This window comes from Oryzias latipes, chromosome 3, assembly GCF_053564925.1.
Source record: "Oryzias latipes strain Hd-rR chromosome 3, Olatipes_Hd-rR_3.1".
Taxonomy (NCBI): Eukaryota; Metazoa; Chordata; class Actinopteri; order Beloniformes; family Adrianichthyidae; genus Oryzias; species Oryzias latipes.
This window is the reverse complement of record NC_136239.1, coordinates 17,274,136-17,291,206: the sequence shown is the minus strand read 5'-3', so window position 1 is coordinate 17,291,206 and position 17,071 is coordinate 17,274,136. Positions and strand designations below refer to the sequence as shown.

Here is a 17,071-nt window from a genome sequence, read left to right as displayed (position 1 = left end):
TCCTACTTTATGCCAAACATTTCTTCCTCTTCTTTAAGTCTTAGCTATTAGAATCTATTCACTCAGCTGTCGCAGGGTAAAGACTGAAGCTAATTATGATGATGTAAAGACATTAAAAGACTAAGTATTGTCACCCCTCTCAACAAAGAAAACTATTTCATGTTAATGTTGTGTTTGTGTTTCTAAATAGACCTTCAAATGTTGTATTTTTTTCACTCTTATCTTTTTTTACTGTATGTATTTCTCTGTTGGTGTGCATGAGACAAACCCAATCTGAGAGAAAAGTCATCAATTATTGCAGAGCATGTTCCTTCGAGAAACTTTTTTCCTCATGTTTTGTGCAGGACGACTGCAGAAGCGATGGTCATGAATCCTCCAGAGCCCACTAAAGAGAAGGAGAAACAAGGCTTCTTCAGATCCATGAAAAAGAAAAAGAAGAAGACTCAAATAGTAAGGTTTTCTGTGCTGCTGCCTTTAATCCTACCCGGAAAACAATGAAATTTGTGTTTTTGCTGGCTTTCTGATGCGTTACTTCTTGATCTAAAATTACAATAATTGTTTTTCATTTTTTTTTAAAAGAGGATCAATGTGACTCAAAAACAGACTTTCACGTTTTACTTGAAAGTTTTACTCATCTCTGGCAATTAGTGTTGTTTCGATTGATAACTGCAGGAGCACAACTTTAAAAATGAGACCTAGTATTACCAAATGTGCTGGAGGGTGCTATCATTTAGATTTTGTAGGGCATCTTATCATATTATTTAGCAAGTTAACTTGGGAAATCTGGAAGAAATGAAATACAATATCCACTAGCAGTTAATCAGATTGGTTATGTAAGAGCAGCAGCTCATGGAGGGATTTTAAAATAATTCATTAAAAAAATGTAACTGTATAAAGTACTATTTTTAAAGACTGCAAATGAAAGTCAGGAAAACATTATTTTTTCTGAGACAAAAAAGCTGTAAAAAAGTGCTAATTCAAAGACCAGAAAAAAATACTATAGAAAAAATGCAGAATCATCCCTCCATCCATTTATCTTTCTATTCATCCATTTTTTTTCATCCAAGGTTCTTGTTGCAGGGGCACTGAGGTGCTGCCAACCGCTTCTAGCTTTTCCAGTAGCTTAGAGAGGCATTAGGTCAGATGAGAGATGTAGTCTCCCTGGTATGTTCACTGCAGGTTTTCCTCTGCTCCCATGTTGTACATCACCAGCCTTCACTAGGTGGGGGTTTAACCATTTGTTTAAATTGTTTTAGCTCCTCTCGTTGTGGAGGACCATTGACTCTGCCCAGAGTTTCTCCTGGATGTAGCTGAGTTTCAAACCCCATTTTTAAGGACAGGCCACCTTGCAAAGGAAGCAATCAGGATCGCAGATCCTGATTGCTTCTTTTGTAACCTTAAGACTCATGGCCTGGTAGCCATGCAAACCAAGCTGTTTCACCGATAGTTTAGGATTCCAGTGGCCCTCCATGGTGAAGTTTTCCATAAAAGCTCCCTCAGAAGAGTTCTAGATTGATGTGGTCATATGCCTTCTTCAGGTGCAAAAAACACATGTGGACTGCATTTCTACTAGGGATCTTTAAGAGTAATACACCATCGGTTTTTGTTTAAAAAGGCGTGCTCTTGATATCTATGCTGTGCTACAGAATAAACATATCAGCTACAGACCTTTCAGAAATTCCAGATGATCATTCCTGTCTTGCTGCTACAGAACTATTTAAAGCAAATTCAGCCCCAGCAATCCCTCTTCATGCTTCGTCAATGGCAGAGGTGTTGGTGGAGTTGAACAGAGCTATGAGGAATTCCTTCCACCTTACAATACTTTTGTTGTGAACCAGATCTGGACCACAACTGTCCACCTTCACTGTTCATGTTCCGAATGAAGCGCTGCTTTCAACGTCTAAAGCACCGAAAAAGTTTGCAAGAACCTTTTTTGAGCTGATCAAAAGCCGTTTTTCGTGTTCACCCCAGTCTCCAACCCCAAGTTTTAGGATCAGAGACAACCCATTGTGGGCTTGCCCTGTTTGTTTCCAGATCATCTTTATGTCTCTGGAGGGTTTTTGTTTCTGCTTGCTTCATCTTCACCTTCTTTTTGCAGTGTAGATCTGTGTCACTGCACCACATTTGTTTCCTTGATTCTTTTTTTACAGTTCAGGACATTTACAAGTAGCTGAGTAAATGTTGAGAAATAAAAACAAAATACGTTGGTTTTCTTAAAAATAATTACATTTAAAAAATGTTGAATGCCTGTATCTTAAATCTTCACCTGTTTGGTCTCTCCTTTTGAACAAAAATTGACTGTCCAATTCAGGAAATGACGGAATAGAAAATAAGAAAATAGATTGTTTAAAGGAAATGTTAATTAAAAGTGATACAATATTTTCTTCTGTGAATTTTAAATAACTGTTTATGACCCTTCTTCCTCTGTGCCTCTTGTGTTACATCTCCTAATGTGATTGAAGGTCTCCTGCTGCAGTTGTTCTTTGTTTGCTGTCACAGGTTTGTTTCAAAGTGTTGGCTGTATATCTTCTGCTCCACAGACAGACATGGAGGACAGGAGAAACCCCAACATCAAGAAAAGCCTTTTCCCCCTTTTTAGCTCTAAGAATAGCTTAAAGCACAACGCAGCTGTCAAAGTCCTCCCTGTAGTGGCCTCGCCTATGGTACAACACCAGCCCCCCGCGCCCTACCCTTCCTCACCAGTAATCTAACCTCAACTCTACAGCTGCATGTTAACATCAAATACATCCGCCAGACCTGCTTTGAAATCCTCTCAAAAGTTTGATAATTTAGTTCCAAATCTAAACTGACAGGATTTCAAAAATGCTCGGTTTAAACTGCACGCTTTTCATGCATCCATTGTCTTGCTGTTTGTCAAACACTTTCACCTAACCCTTGTTTGTGAGATCAACTAATTCACTTTATGGAACCATGTGAAGACTGTGGGCATATCAGATTAGGGAAATGTGTCAGTTTTTCTGGATTGAAGGAAAAGTTACTGCTTTGGAAATGTGCAAGCTCGTCTCCTTCTGATGATGAAGAGAAACTCTCAGAAGCAAAGTTAGCTTTGGTCTCATGAGGCTGCTGCAACACTGGCAACCTGACCACTAAAATATCAAGAAATGCTGTAACACACACTAGTTCACAAAGGATTGTATTCAGTACATCAAGTATTCTTTTATTAGACTTTCAAATTTTTGGGTAAAAATCGTTTGTTTTATAGATTAGATTAATTTAAAAGTTCAAACTTACACTGAAGTTATTTTAAAACTTCTTCTACCAACAAACTAGGAATCTGCTTAGATTTAAGAAAGACATTTTTGACTAAAACTTTAACACCTTAAAATCTGGCATCCACATGCATGGACACCACATTTTGGGTTATATTACCACAGTATATAGATAATTCTGCTTAACTGTGGCCCTACTTACTGGGGGTTAGCTCAAATATTAGCTTGGGACATAGGAGGTTAAACATAGTTTTCATTGGAAAAAAAAAACCTCAAGACTAGCTTTAAAAGAATATAGTGGCAGATATAATTTATACAGTAGGAACACAAAATCATTCCGTCTTACAAGTATCCTAATGGATTCTGATTCTTGATGTTATTTTCCTCAAATACAATTTCAATCCCTTTATTCATTTAATTTACCACAGAAGAAGACTGCTTCAAAATGGCATTAAAGTTATTTTTTATTTTATTTTAAAATTAAGGTGCACTATTTCCAGTCTGTCTAAAATGAACTAATTTGTTTAAGTGTAGAAAGTCATTGCTTATTGCTGTCATCACCTAGCTGTGCTTTGTTTGTTACTAGCAGGGGGGGTGCATGAAAAACATATCAAACATCATATTTCAATGAGTTATCAATCAACTGATTTGAGATACAATTACAACTGTTGCAAACAGTGAAATCACTAATCAAATAACCTTAATGTAGTGTAATAAGGTTTTTTTTTAATTTCCTTGCCCTTTTTTTCTTCTTTAAGGTGACTGGAAATGGACAAGAACATCTGTCTTTGCAGAGAAGCTCCAAATCATCGTCTCACCACAACAGCCGACGGAAAAACCGAGAGCGTTCCCGTGACAGAGACCGGGAACAGAGCCGAGACCGAGACCGGGACCGGGACCGGGAGAGAGAGAGGGAGCGAGAGAGAGAACGAGAGCGGGAAAGGGAGAGGGGGAGAGAGAGGGAGAGAGTCAGCGACTGGGCCCCAGAGAAGCAAGTGGAGTCGCACTCCCAGGTTTGTGCTCAGTTCCTGCAACATTCTTACAGTATATGATGTCAAAACTGGGAAAATGTCCACTTCATGGCTCACCTTGAATAACAGCAGATACACATTCACACGTTTTTTCTATGGATCCACAGAGAGACCTATTAACACAGACTCAAGCTACAACATATTTGCATGAATGTGACCTTCTGAACCAATCAGCACTCCCTCCTTTCAGCAGCCAATCAGATTATTGCCAATCTGTCAGTAGCCAATCCTAATTCAAAATGTTACAATGGTTCATTGAATTTAAATTTAGAATTTTTTTCCTCTTTTTCTTGCAGTTACTTTTAATTAATAAACCTGGTATGAGTCTATCAAAGAGTCTCGCCTTTTGCCAGGTCACAGCTGAAATTAAAAAATGTTTTCTTTATATGTCTTGGCTGGAAAAATAAAGGTAAAAAAAAAGAAATAGATAAATGAGAAAAGTGCTACTCTAGATCCCTAGCGGTAATTTTGATGGTGGACGTGAGTTTTAAAGGTCTGAAAAATTCTAAACATTTAGAAGCATGAAGCAAAGTGTTGAGGAATTTTATGGACTCAAAGTGAAATGGGTTTTGTTTGTTATTGCCAAATATGATGTAACGTTTGGAGGTCAGGGACATATGCTTTGTCATTACGTTAACATGGTCACTAAAAAAAGATGCTCATTGGAAGCAATTGTTCCTGCAGACAACCATATTTATTATACTGTTAAATAAGAAGAAGAAAAAATATCACTGTCAGGTTTAAGGGCATCCGGTGTTCTATAAGTCCTTTCTACCAGTGAAATTTTCCTACTCACTGCGTATGCGCAAACTCAAAATTATGATTGTTACTCAGCTCTTTGAAAAGCCCTGTTCAGTGTTTTTTCAGACTGTTGATATGAAGGCGACCACTATGGTGAGAGCAGAAGATTTGTCTGAGGATCTAGCAAGTTCACTTTAAGAGCAGAATCCAAAATCCCAAAAGAGGTCATTGTGGGGCCCATAGACTCTAACTATAGTTAGAGTGCATGCCTAAATTTTCATAAAGGAAACCTTTACTCTAAAGAAAAACATCAAGACCAAACTGGAGGTGTTTTTAGAATGTTGACAAATCCCAGTACTTCTGAACTAAAGATCACAGAACCATTTGGTGTAAAGTTACATTTTTGGACACCAGTAATCAATAACAGGATTTCAGTAGTAAACCCTCATAGCTTGACTGTGAAGCATGGAGATGGAACTGGCATAGTCTTGTGCTGCTTTGTGCATCAGCCCCTTGTCAGCTCACCATCATTGAATCCAAAATTGATTCTTTTGGAATTCTTTTGAACCTAAGATCTTAATTCCATTGAGATGAAGTGGGGTGACATGAAAAGGGCAGGACATTCATGAAACTCCTCACAGACTCCTGCAATAGATTGGGGGGGGGACTGTTCAATTAATGTCAGAGACCAATGCATGGCAATAAGAAGTCTGTCATTGCTATAATTGTTGTCAAATGGGATATTAGTGGTATTTGTATCCTTTTTTTCAGTGTAGTTATAGATTTTGAAATCTTGAACAGCTTTTTATTCTGTTGATCTTATCAGACAAATTACTCAAATCTCTCAGTATTGTAAACATATAGCTATTTGGTACACAATAAACAGGCTTTCTCAGGGTGTTCAGATTTTTTTACATGTCTTTAAGTCTCAAAAATTTGAAAAAAAATTAAAATTATATTTTATGTAGACGAAACCAAATATTGGTGATTTTTTCAGGATTGACAATGGGCTTCCATGTAGTCAGCCAAATATTTTACACTTTTTAAAATATTTTTTTCTGTGTTCTCTTTCTAAACAAAAGTTCCATCTTAGTACAAAATTTCCTAATACCGAGCAGCTGAGACTGCATACCGAGTTGAAGTTTTTAGATTCAATAAAATGTGTGATGTTGCAGAAGCGGAACAAAGATAAACTTTGCAAAAACCTTTTTGAGATGAAAGTGATAACCAGCGTGTATTTTTAAAGGTTTTTTTACATTAGCATTCCAAGTGTTTTCTTTTTTGTTTTGTTAAAGTGATGGAATGTTTGCATAGGGTTGCTGCTTTGTGTTGAGTTTGCTCTTCTGAAGCATGAATGGTTTGAAGAAAAAAAAACAAATTAATCTACAAGTATACTGAATGTAGTAACTCATAAGAAAATATTAAATTCAATTCATTTAGCAATGAAATATTGCATCCTAAATCTTATGGGGGGGAGTGAATTTTAGTAAAATCCCCCAGAAAACTAAATGAATTTTTCTACTCTATCTCTTCTACCAGAGCCAACCGCTCAAGTCACTTCGTAGACTCCTCCATCTCTCCCCTTCATCTTCAAATCAAGGACAAAACCCTCCTCCCCCTCCGCCAGACATGCGCTTCCAGGGCCCTCTCCCCAACCCACCTCAGCCTTCCTCTAAAACTGGCTACCTTGAAAGTCGGGGGCATGGGGAGAGTAGGGGCCACTCAGGGGTGAGCAGCTCCAGCCAGGCCAAGAACCGCAAGGCTAGCTACCCCCTCCCCGGACAGATTGAGTCCAGCTGGCACGTTTCTGCCCTGCAGCGGGCGGACGGGGCTCAGTTCACAGCTGAACAGCTCGGCATCAAACCAGGGCAGAATGGGCCCACCTTTACTCGAGCCTCGCGCACCAGGATGCCAAACCTCAATGACCTGAAGGAGACAGCCCTGTAAAAACCACCAATCAGACCACCTCCAGCCTAACAGCATACTGGAAGCAGCTGGAAGCAGATGTCAAGGTCACAAAGACACAGGAAAGTGCTTCACGAGGTCTCATGTGAACATGTACCTCTCTGTTAATTGTCACGTCTATACCACCCAAGGCCACTGGACATGACCGACCAACACCAATAACAGTGTCATTTTAGGAAATACATACAGGTAGTGGGCCCAGCTATACCCTTTCAGACACTGCCTACATGGTCTCTTTGCTGCCATCCTCTGCTTAGAGAGCGCAACTGCAACTCTCCACGCGCCAACATCGCACAAGCGGCAAACGAACTCCAATGTTTTTCAATTTCTGATATTTGATAGCAAAAAAGAAAGATTTATATCTGCATTATTTATTAAATATTTATTTGTGTTAAATTCAAGGATATAAGCTATAAATGACATTATCTAGGTTTAAGGGAATACTATATGGTAATTTAGGAAGAAATGACTAATTGCAAGAGCTTTAGTTTCGAGAACAAAGAAATGCATAGATATTTATGTGTTGATAATAGAATATGTCACAAAGAATACTTAATAATGGTGAATGTTCTTTTTTTTTGTTTAGTATGATGCTAATACCAGATATTTATGTTATGTTTTTACAATTTTTCTGTTGATATTTTTGGTCGAAATGTAAACATTTATATACAAATATATGAATATACACTAAGGAATACAGAAAACCTTTGACGGTGCGTTTCATACCAAATTGCCCATCAACTTCATCAGTTTATACGGTTTAGACAAAGTTGGGCAATTTGTGAAGAGGGTTAGGTAGCAGATCAACCTGAGTGAGACTGTTAGAACCTGTGCAGTACATGTTTAGTCTCTCTTGAGGTGTCACCTGCTCATTTATTGTTGTTTTTTTTCCAGTAACAAGTAACCACAGCATTCCAGCTTCATACTGCCATGTTGGTTTGTCTACAGCCTTAACAGAAAGTGACATTCTTCTTTTCCCATGTTAGCCTTAGTGAGAAAAAAAGACTCATGATTGGAAAAAATATATAACTTTTGAGATTGTTTTAAGAGTAAAAAAAAATCCTTATGCACAAGTGATACTGTAAGTAAGATTACTGTAAAAAGAAGTCTGGTTATAATAGTTTTGTTTTTACAGTTAATTTTGTCTTCCAAAGCATAGTCTGTGGAGCCAATAAATAAAACAATGGTAGATTTATTTATAATCTGGCTAAAAATTTTAACAAAACAAAGTGAGCCTGGATTTTTGTTGAAGAAACGGTTAGAAAATTTACTTAATGTCCCATTTTGTGGCATTCAGACTGTGCTGTTAGCAGAAATTTTGCATTATTTACAAAACCAGAGTTCAGAAATGAGTTGATAAGGTCCTCCATCATGCAATTAGGCTGTAGAGGCTTTGTAATGTCAATGATACAAATGGAACTGACAGGAGGCCAAGTCCTGCTAGAAAAACAGGCAAATTATGTTTTTTAGTTGTTAAATAAATGAATCAAAGTTACAATTCAATTTTTTAATGAAATTCAGTGTGCAAGAAGTACACAATAAAACATGTTTATAATCAAAATAATTATTTGAAAAAGGATAATAATATTTGACAAGTATTGCTCCAAACTCAATACTTTGGTTAGTTTTTTTTCAATCTTTGTTTAATGTAAAACCTGTATGAAATATCTCCAGACTTCTTTGAACACACATGTTTACATTCATGCATCTTTACTGTTTACATTTTGTCTTCTTTAATGCCTTCTTTAGCCTTTAGCTTCCAGTTTGCATTGCTTTCATCATCAGGGTAGATTTTTCATTGCTTCTAAAAGCATTCCATTATTTTTTGTAGGATTTGCATGATTGAAAAAACTAAGATGGGTGGTCTAAGATGGGTGGTAGGCAATTGTTTTGTTTTTTTGGCTAATTGGGACAAGAAGGCCATCACATTTTTGTTTGGTATTTTTTCACTTTTCTTTAGGATTAAAGGTTGTTGTGGAAATGAGTGGAGGAGAAAATGTAAAAACTTTATGGGCTAAAAGTGGGATTTTGTTGCCTTTAGCTCTGAATCCACCGATTACACTGATAAATATAATATAAAAGAGAACTAATAACACTGAGAAGTTTTAGTGGGGTCAGATATGGCAGAGAGACAGGTTTCTTGATTAAACATTTAATTTCAAAACAGATTTCTATAATATATATTTTATTTTTGTAACTTATCCCTAAGGACGACCTTGTGAAACTCAAGACTGTACATTTTCCACCATCAATGCTTTGGTTTCCACACGGGTTTGTTCATATCTTCTGTGGACAGAAAGCTTGCCTTGCCAGAGACCTGAAGCCTTACAATAACAGACGTAACACTTTATATGGAAACGGATGCTTCGACCCCACGTGTGTTACACTCTCAGAGGGACGAGAAGACGCAACTTTTGTCCATAAATATGAATGTGGTTGCAAAAACATTTGTTCCTTTTCTTTTTATCATCATGCTTCTGACAGGATGTAAATAGAAATAATAGAGTGTATCTATACTGATCATTTAACTTTAAATAAAATAGGGCCTCATAATAAATGCCAACTGTACATTTTTGAACTGCTTGTGTGATTGTTTTTGTGTTTTTTTTGGCAAAGACAACACAAAAACAGAATCAACACTCACATAGATTTATTACAGGAAGTAGTTCAAGGATGAAACACAGAATTTTCCTTTACTTTAACACCAAACCACATGACAGAGTTTTCTGTTTTTTAACCTTCAAAAAAGCACCACGTTCTTCATAAAAGCACAAAAAGTACAAAAAAGTTGAATGTAGGCAGAATAAGGGAGATTTGAGACAGGAAGGGTGATTGAGCATTAATAAAAAGCAAGTCATCACTGAAAAGTATCTTAATAGTCATGTCAAACTGTAGGGGTTTAAGCATTTGTTCAACTGCAAGTTTTAAAAAGAAAGCAATTGTAGCATTAAATTGTAATAAATGACCCCAAGAAATGAGAAACTGCGGCAAAACAGGGCCTCTTGTTGCTCATTATCTCTTGCATCACAAAAGCCCTTCATAAAAAGGGGATTACTGCAATTGTCTTGAGAAAGATGTAAGAAAGACGGTTTCCATATTATAATGGGATTTGTTAACTGTAAAAATCTACTTAGAGCAACAAAAGGAAGCAGAGTCCAAATCTTTTAATCACATACCAGGAGAAGAACTGAGATTTGTTTTATTCCCATGTGTCACAGAACAACAAGTGCTTGTCTCACACCTGTGGTCGCAATCTCCCCCCCATCCTGTCCCTTTTCCCTCAACTGTTAATTATCGCTTTGAAATTATGCCATTTTGTTGCAAATGAAGTGATCTATTGAGAACTCTCCAAACGAAGCCTAAGTGGGAGACGGGTTTGGAACAAACAATCAGGAGCAAAGCAAGTGAAAGCTTGCACATATCAAACAAACCTGTTTTGATGTACTCGTGCTTAAAGTAATAGTTAAAAAAAAAAAAAAAGGAATACACGCTTTACACTTTAGCACTAAGCTGCTACATCTGGGCCAAATCTGTCAATGCACAACCACACACCACACATGTTTGGGACAAGGCATCTGGGAAGGCAGGGGAACACGTTTATGTGCACTTCTTCATGCAGATCAGCAGTTCCAGACGTAAAGCGATGCGAGTGTGCCATCCCAGAGGAAGGATGCGGATGTAACGTGCCACTATGGGAGGCCGCAGGAGGTTCTGGACAGATGCTGAGCGGTCAGAGTTTCCAAAAAACACCTGGGAGAGAACACAAATGTCAGGACGAAGACTGACTAACAAAACCTCATTTACTATACAAACAATATATGAATGGATCAATGGTTTATTTGTATAACAACATTTTGAGCTTCCTCCGTAGGGTGGCTGGGCGCTCCCTTAGAGATAGGGTGAGAAGCTCGGTCACCCGCGGGGAGCTCGGAGTAGAACCCCTTCTCCTCCACATCGAAAGGAGCCAGCTGAGGTGGCTCGGGCATCTAGTCCGGATGCCCCCTGGACGCCTCCCTGGAGAGGTGTTCCGGGCATGTCCCACTGGGCGGAGGCCCCGGGGAAGACCCAGGACACGCTGGAGAGACTACGTCTCTCGGCTGGCCTGGGAACGCCTCGGGGTCCCCCCAGAGGAGCTGGAGGAAGTAGCTGGGGTGAGGGAAGTCTGGGCATCTCTGCTTAGACTGGTGCCCCCGCGACCCGGTCCCGGATAAGCGGAGGAAGATGGATGGATGGATGGATGGATGGATGGATGGATGGATGGATGGATGGATGGATGGATGGATGGATGGATGGATGGATGGATGGATGGATGGATGGATGGATGGACAACATTTTGTGAAGCTGATTCTTTTTATTTATTTGTTTTTTAAACACATAATGGATTGCTATAGGTGAATGACTTAAACAAATGCATGAGACCAAATATGGAAAGTTTAGTGACTTTGTATTAAACATTTAATTTTCATTTTGAACTTTTACATACTTAGATTGGAATTTTAAAATAAAAATGAAGTATTTATGCTTTTATTTGACACAATAACACAATTTGTAATAAAAGCTGACCTAAGTGAGACAAAAATGCAGCAAATGTATATGTTTGCTAAGACAGAAAAAAACTATCCGCTAACTTAAAATAGCTAAACTTTATGATTTGGTGCCCATATTTTAATCTTGATTTGTGTTCAGTTAAGGTTTTATCCTTTCAGCCTTTTCCCCCAAATGTTTACACCATATTTAAAATGTGCTTTAATTCAGCTGCCTTATGTTAGTTGGGTGTTCGCCTGCTTGTTTTTCAGGTTGTCTATGCCGGTTGCACGGGTTGTCTTCTCTCTTAGCTTAGTTGTATTTGTGGGAGTTTGGTTGGTTAGATTTTAGTTTATGCTTTTTTTCCATGATGTTCGAGTCAAATGTCAAATTCAGATCTTGTCCTGAAGTCTTTGTTTCACACTTTTCCTTCTTTCACAACCACCAATTCATTACAGAATTGCAAAATGGACTGTCATTCTAAAAAAATGTATAGTAAACCCAGAATTTTTCACTTTTTTCACAGCATTTTGACTTTTCTTTATAATTCTCTTGGGAGACATTATTCAGGTGTGTTTGTATTGCACCAGGCCAGAAAGTGAAATGTTGTTAAATGTAATTGTTTGGATTCCTGTCTGAGTCGAGTCACAACTTACCCTGTTGTTTCCAGTTTGGTCTTTGTAATAGATCCAGTTGAGTTTTTCATCCGTGCGGTACTGAACACTGTACTTAGTGACCCACTCCTCTGCATCACAGCGGCCCTGACTGAGGATTCCCGACACCACCATCACCTCCTTCAGGTCTATTTGCAGCCACTGACTGGTGTCCTGAAACTTGGACAACCAGGCACATCTGGAGGAGAACCACAAGTAGATCAGACCTGTGTATCTCTACTGCATTAACAACAGTTCTTTCAAACTTAACAAATTACATTTATGTAGTGCCACACAGTTTAAAGTCACTTCTGATTCTCCCTATCTGTAAATATTTTTAGTTCAGACTTCAAAAATCTTCTCTCTAAAGTTTGATTAGTATCAATGACTTTCCAGTAAATATTTATTTGGCAAAAGCAGAGATAGTTTGAAAGTGTCTTTACACAATAGGATATTAAATACTCAATATGTTACTTTTCTGGCCTGAGAAGACATTTAGAAAGCAGACTTCTGAGTTAGATCTTCCCCTCATCACATCTATTGTGTTTACGTTTCATAACATGTAGATTCTAGTCTGTTTTTGCTCAGTTCAGTAAAGACAAGATCTGACAGGGGTCTACTTGCAGGGAGTAGAGCCAAAAATTTACCTTTTTTGTAATGAAATATAATAACTGCAATTGTTGCTTTGTTTAGCAAAACAAGATATTTATCAGCATACTAGCCAGGAACCTACCCAAAGCCCTGACTGTTCAGCCTAGCTCTGCTTGGAAGCCATGAGGAGAACCAGCCGGTGTACTGGTCCTGATTGGAGCAGGTGATCTGGTCTGGACTCACGGATCCAGCCTCAAATCCAAGTGGTTTATGGTAAGGACATTCTGTAAATAAAACAAAGATATGATTGAACTGTTCAGACAAAGACTGATATCCTGGAGGGATTTTGAATTCTACAGAGAGCACAAACTGCTTCAGCCAAGCTGTGAAACACTGATTTAACCTCATCTGTAAGCCTCTCTGGAGATTTAACTCTGTTTTTTTCTGTCATTGTCCTGTACTCAACAGTGTTCCGTCCTCACACTCTACGTTTTCCCTGCCTTTTCTCGTTTCCTGTGACCCACATCCTGTCCTGAAAGCCTGCAGTTTAATTCTCCTCGCTGGCAGATCCGTGATGTCCATTAGAGCAGCAGGCTCACAGATGGTCAGACTTTATTCTCCATAGGCTTTAGGTCCAAATTGTTCTCTTGCTTTGAGGTGACCTTTTCCATAGTGGCTTAGCTAAATTAAGCAGGTACATCTAAGAAATGTGTTGAATTTCCCTTCAGGGATCAAGTGGTGCTTTAAATTTAAACTTTCAATGTGAGAAAACCTTATTGTGACTATATTGTACTGTGTGTAGAAGAGGCTTGTTTGTTTACTTTGAGCTAAGCCTATTCTGAAAAAAAGATCCCATTCTGTCTAATCCAAGAATTACAACAGTTACAGCATTAGTGTTTCAGTGAGTCAGACGATCAAGTGTTTGCCTAACAGTGATGGATAGGCATTTGTTGTTCTCACTTATGCGTTCTCACAATAAAACTGTCATATTTAGAAGAATGGAAAGATTAAAAAACATAAAAAGTGGGGAAAAAAATTGAACAAGGAAATAGAATTAATCCTAATATATTCTATGACTGAATCCAAGTTTTGGAATATATTTTCTTGTGATTATGGAATAGGTGGAATCTGTTAACTACATAAAGTTCCCACAAATTCAAAATAGTTTGTAATCTGAAGACACTTTTTTTAATGTAGAGCCCCAAATATTTATAGTGGATGTGTGGTTTGTCTTTTTTATTGCCCGTCTTTCTTTTATTGGGTTTCAATTTCACTTCTTCACATCAGTTTATCAGCTGTATAAGAATATAGGATGGAAGAAATGGCTACAGAAATGTTATTGGCAAAAAGGTGTTTCTTTTTTTAGAAAAATGTCCTGTTCTTTTGCATGTACCATAAGATCAACACGGACTCTGACAGTTCTTTAAAAATCCTCAGTATCTTTCTTTGCAACAAAGTGAGAGGAAAGAGGTTTTTTTTTACATCTATGAAGTGAAATTATTTCCCTTAATATTTATGAAAAAATATTAATCCAATAAACCTTTCTTTCCAACAGAGATAAGACTATTACCTGGCATGCAGTCCACTCCCTTCACCATTGAGCCTGAGCCGATGTAGGAGAACTCTGTTGGGGCTTCTCCCCCTTCACATTCACATTTGCAGGAGTTCCTACTCCGACCTTCAGAAATCCCAACCTCATATCAACAGAAATACCGTGAGCCAATGACATCAACTGTTTAATCACATTTTAGCAGGTTTACAGTGCAAAATAACTGGAGCCACACGTAACATTTTCTTGCTGTTGCCTAATTTTTGTTTTAAATATGGCTGGTTAACCTGATTTTTGGAGGGAAAAAAAGTATGATATATGTTTGAGTTTCTGCACTTTCCTCATACCTCTTGAGCATGAATCGTGACAAACACTGTCCAGCCGGTCGGGAGGGAAGACAAAAAGTACAGAAAAGAGAAGGAGGGAAAAAGAGATGGACACACAACAGTCCCAATACTTCAGATGCAATCTTTTAATTCATGTTTCTACTTTACCATTTTAATAAATAGATTTAACACATAAAGGACACTACTAAGAAAAATTCATGCATTTTAGAGTTTACAGTAAAAATATTTCCTCACAAGAAGAAACCGCAAGATGTCTCACTTTCCTTTTTCTGCATCCAACATTTATAACGCTGAGTAAAGGACTGAAACCTTACCAGCAGTTCCAAGGAGAAGCAGAGCCAGCAGGAAGCGTTGGGTGTTGAGAGCCATCTTCCAATCTGCTCCAAACCAGGAGGACAGACTGAAGAGTGAGCAGGCAAGCCAATACTGTCAGAGAAGCTGGATTATAGTAATCCACAGGACGCTAATGGTCCTGCCTAATGCCATCCTTATCTGAAAAAAAAGCCCCTCCTATACAGCTGTTAGCCCACCACCATCAACACCATTGCCAACATCAAAACCAGTGGTAATCAGCATCAAAGGTCACAGCAGAAATTCTATGGAAAAACAAAACCCAGTATCTTAAAAGTCAAATCTGTGTGTGCGTGTGCCTTTTGACTGTGCAAGAATGTGTGTATGTGTCGGCGGGAGTTTGTGTGTGTGAGAGGTGGAGGTTGGTTGGAGGTTGTTGATAGTTGTGTGGGCTGATCCATAGCGATCCATATGGTGAAACAGAAGGTTTGCTTTTGGATGGATGAGGCTCTTGTGGAGCTGAGCTGCTGCATTTTTCCACTTCCCAACGTTTGCCAGAACCCAACAGTGAGAGGAATCCCCCCAAAACAGTCCATTCTAAAACTAAAACTAAAAAAAAGTCATTTAAATCCAATATTTTATGCTTACAAAATAAAGGCGTCAAAGAATTTCCAAGAATTTTACTGCAACCAACAATGACAAGTGTGCCAAAATAGAACAGAAGCGGTATTAATCAAACATGTATCTATATGCTTCAGACCTCCAAAGAAAAAGAAACATTGATAAAAGTTGTAACTTTTGCAACATAACAGGTTTGAATTGATTTCATTTATGTGACAATCTGACTTATTTTTAAGAATTGTATTTGGTCTTTTCATCTTTTGAATGAATCCATACTTAAATTATCATTGTAGCGCACAGAAAAGTTCATTGTCAACATCTCCTTCCACATTTGAAACTATTTTGAATGCTTTTTTTTAATCTTGTCATGATTTGGCAGCCAGCAAGAATCCCTACTCAAGCCTTTAAAGTCAGGTGGGTGAATGTAATTAAATCTTATTTAGCAAAGCTGTTTTCAATTTGCTTTCATTAAAACTGCCTTTTGCTCAGGCTCCATGGTAATTGTATAAAGAGGAAAGCTTTAGCATTTCCTGTGAGGTTTCTCTTTATTAAATGGTTCAGCAAGTTAGTTCAAGAAAAAAATCAATAATAATAATAATTTAAAGAATGAAGGTCCCTCTTCAAACTGTCCACAGGAATCCTGTACACAAAAAGAAGAGGGTTCAGAGTTACTCAACTTTTATCTACAAAGTTCACAAACAGGTCAGGACTTATCTTAATGTGTTGAGGACTTAGCCTAACTTGTTCTGTTGTCTTTAACGTACTGATACTCTGTAAACAGTTGTTGCATTTGGGGCTTTTAAAAAGGAAGCGTGGAGTAAAAATGTTCTGTCCTTTAGGTGTGTCCAGCTGCTATGAGGAGCACAGACTTGTTGGTCAGTCGGCAGGTTGTTCTACCCAGACTTGTCCTGCTCAGACTGGTGAGCTCAGAAGCTTCTCGACTGTCCAGGAACAACAGACTGAAGGTGGTCACTCTCCAGGAGATTGATGCTGCTGTTGCAATCGTACAGAAGAGGCTGTGTTCAAAAGCTGCTGCTTGAATCATTGGACTTCAGCAAAACTGATTTTATTTGAATAAATAAGTTAAATTTTTAATTGGACTGATTTTTGTTTGGGAGCTAGATGTTTAGGTTCTGCAAGGGAGTCCTGGGAATTGAAAGGGGTTCATAAGAGTTGCCTCTTGCAAACGCCATGAAGGACAATTTGCTACATTGAGCTTAAACTGTTTTGAATATCAGAACTCTATTTAACTTTCTGCCTATTTTTCTTCTCTTGAGGTTTTTTTTTTTCTAACTACATAAATTCAATTTTGTGTTGTTCATAGCCTAATGAAAAGGCTATGCTTTGAGCGTGGCTACACTTTTAGTACATTGTTTCACTATCCATTTTGTACGTTACCTTTTTAAATGTGTAAAGGTTTTTTTTTTTTTTAACTGTTATTGGCTTATTAAAAATGTGAATATTGCGTGTCCTGCATTTCGGTAATTTTGCACTATTGACAATTTCTCATTACTGAAAATTGTACTTT

General features: G+C 38.0%; 2 protein-coding genes and 1 long non-coding RNA gene across 7 annotated transcripts in view; 2 read left to right on the top strand and 1 right to left on the bottom strand.

Annotated features, from left to right (window-relative positions):
* Positions 1 to 9,545, top strand: part of cdkl5 (cyclin dependent kinase like 5) — a 44,379-nt gene extending 34,834 nt beyond the window's left edge. For 2 of the 5 annotated variants that reach the window (XM_011488731.4, XM_011488722.4), the window contains 4 exons: positions 345 to 450; positions 2,541 to 2,702; positions 3,989 to 4,243; positions 6,542 to 9,545. In XM_011488731.4, the coding sequence (XP_011487033.1) occupies positions 345 to 450; positions 2,541 to 2,702; positions 3,989 to 4,243; positions 6,542 to 6,949 (931 nt within the window). In that variant the 3' untranslated portion in view covers positions 6,950 to 9,545. The remainder of the gene's footprint in view (positions 1 to 344; positions 451 to 2,540; positions 2,703 to 3,988; positions 4,244 to 6,541) is intronic. The other 3 variants (XM_078944284.1, XM_020712718.3, XM_011488726.4) reach the window with 2 other exon arrangements.
* A 55-nt stretch (positions 9,546 to 9,600) lies between these two features.
* Positions 9,601 to 15,133, bottom strand: rs1a (retinoschisin 1a). The gene is made up of 6 exons (XM_004066925.4): positions 14,946 to 15,133; positions 14,632 to 14,657; positions 14,306 to 14,429; positions 12,878 to 13,019; positions 12,148 to 12,343; positions 9,601 to 10,717 (listed from the first exon to the last, which is right to left on the bottom strand). Exons 1-6 carry the CDS (start codon positions 14,998 to 15,000, stop codon positions 10,565 to 10,567), a joined length of 696 nt encoding a protein of 231 aa, XP_004066973.1. The 5' UTR covers positions 15,001 to 15,133; the 3' UTR covers positions 9,601 to 10,564.
* Positions 15,134 to 16,050: 917 nt separating this feature from the next.
* LOC144990945 (uncharacterized) lies at positions 16,051 to 16,638 on the top strand. The gene is made up of 2 exons (XR_013654821.1): positions 16,051 to 16,245; positions 16,383 to 16,638. It is a non-coding gene; the product is annotated as an uncharacterized LOC144990945 (long non-coding RNA).
* Positions 16,639 to 17,071: the final 433 nt, after the last annotated feature.

Coding starts and splice junctions, on each gene's coding strand:
- rs1a (XM_004066925.4), bottom strand. CDS start 15,000: ATGGCTCTCAACACCCAACGCTTCCTGCTGGCTCTGCTTCTCCTTGGA. Junction 14,658..14,945: donor GCTTCTCCTTGGAACTGCTG/GTAAGGTTTCAG, acceptor CCGGCTGGACAG/TGTTTGTCACGATTCATGCT. Junction 13,020..14,305: donor GGGAGTGGACTGCATGCCAG/GTAATAGTCTTA, acceptor TTTTATTTACAG/AATGTCCTTACCATAAACCA.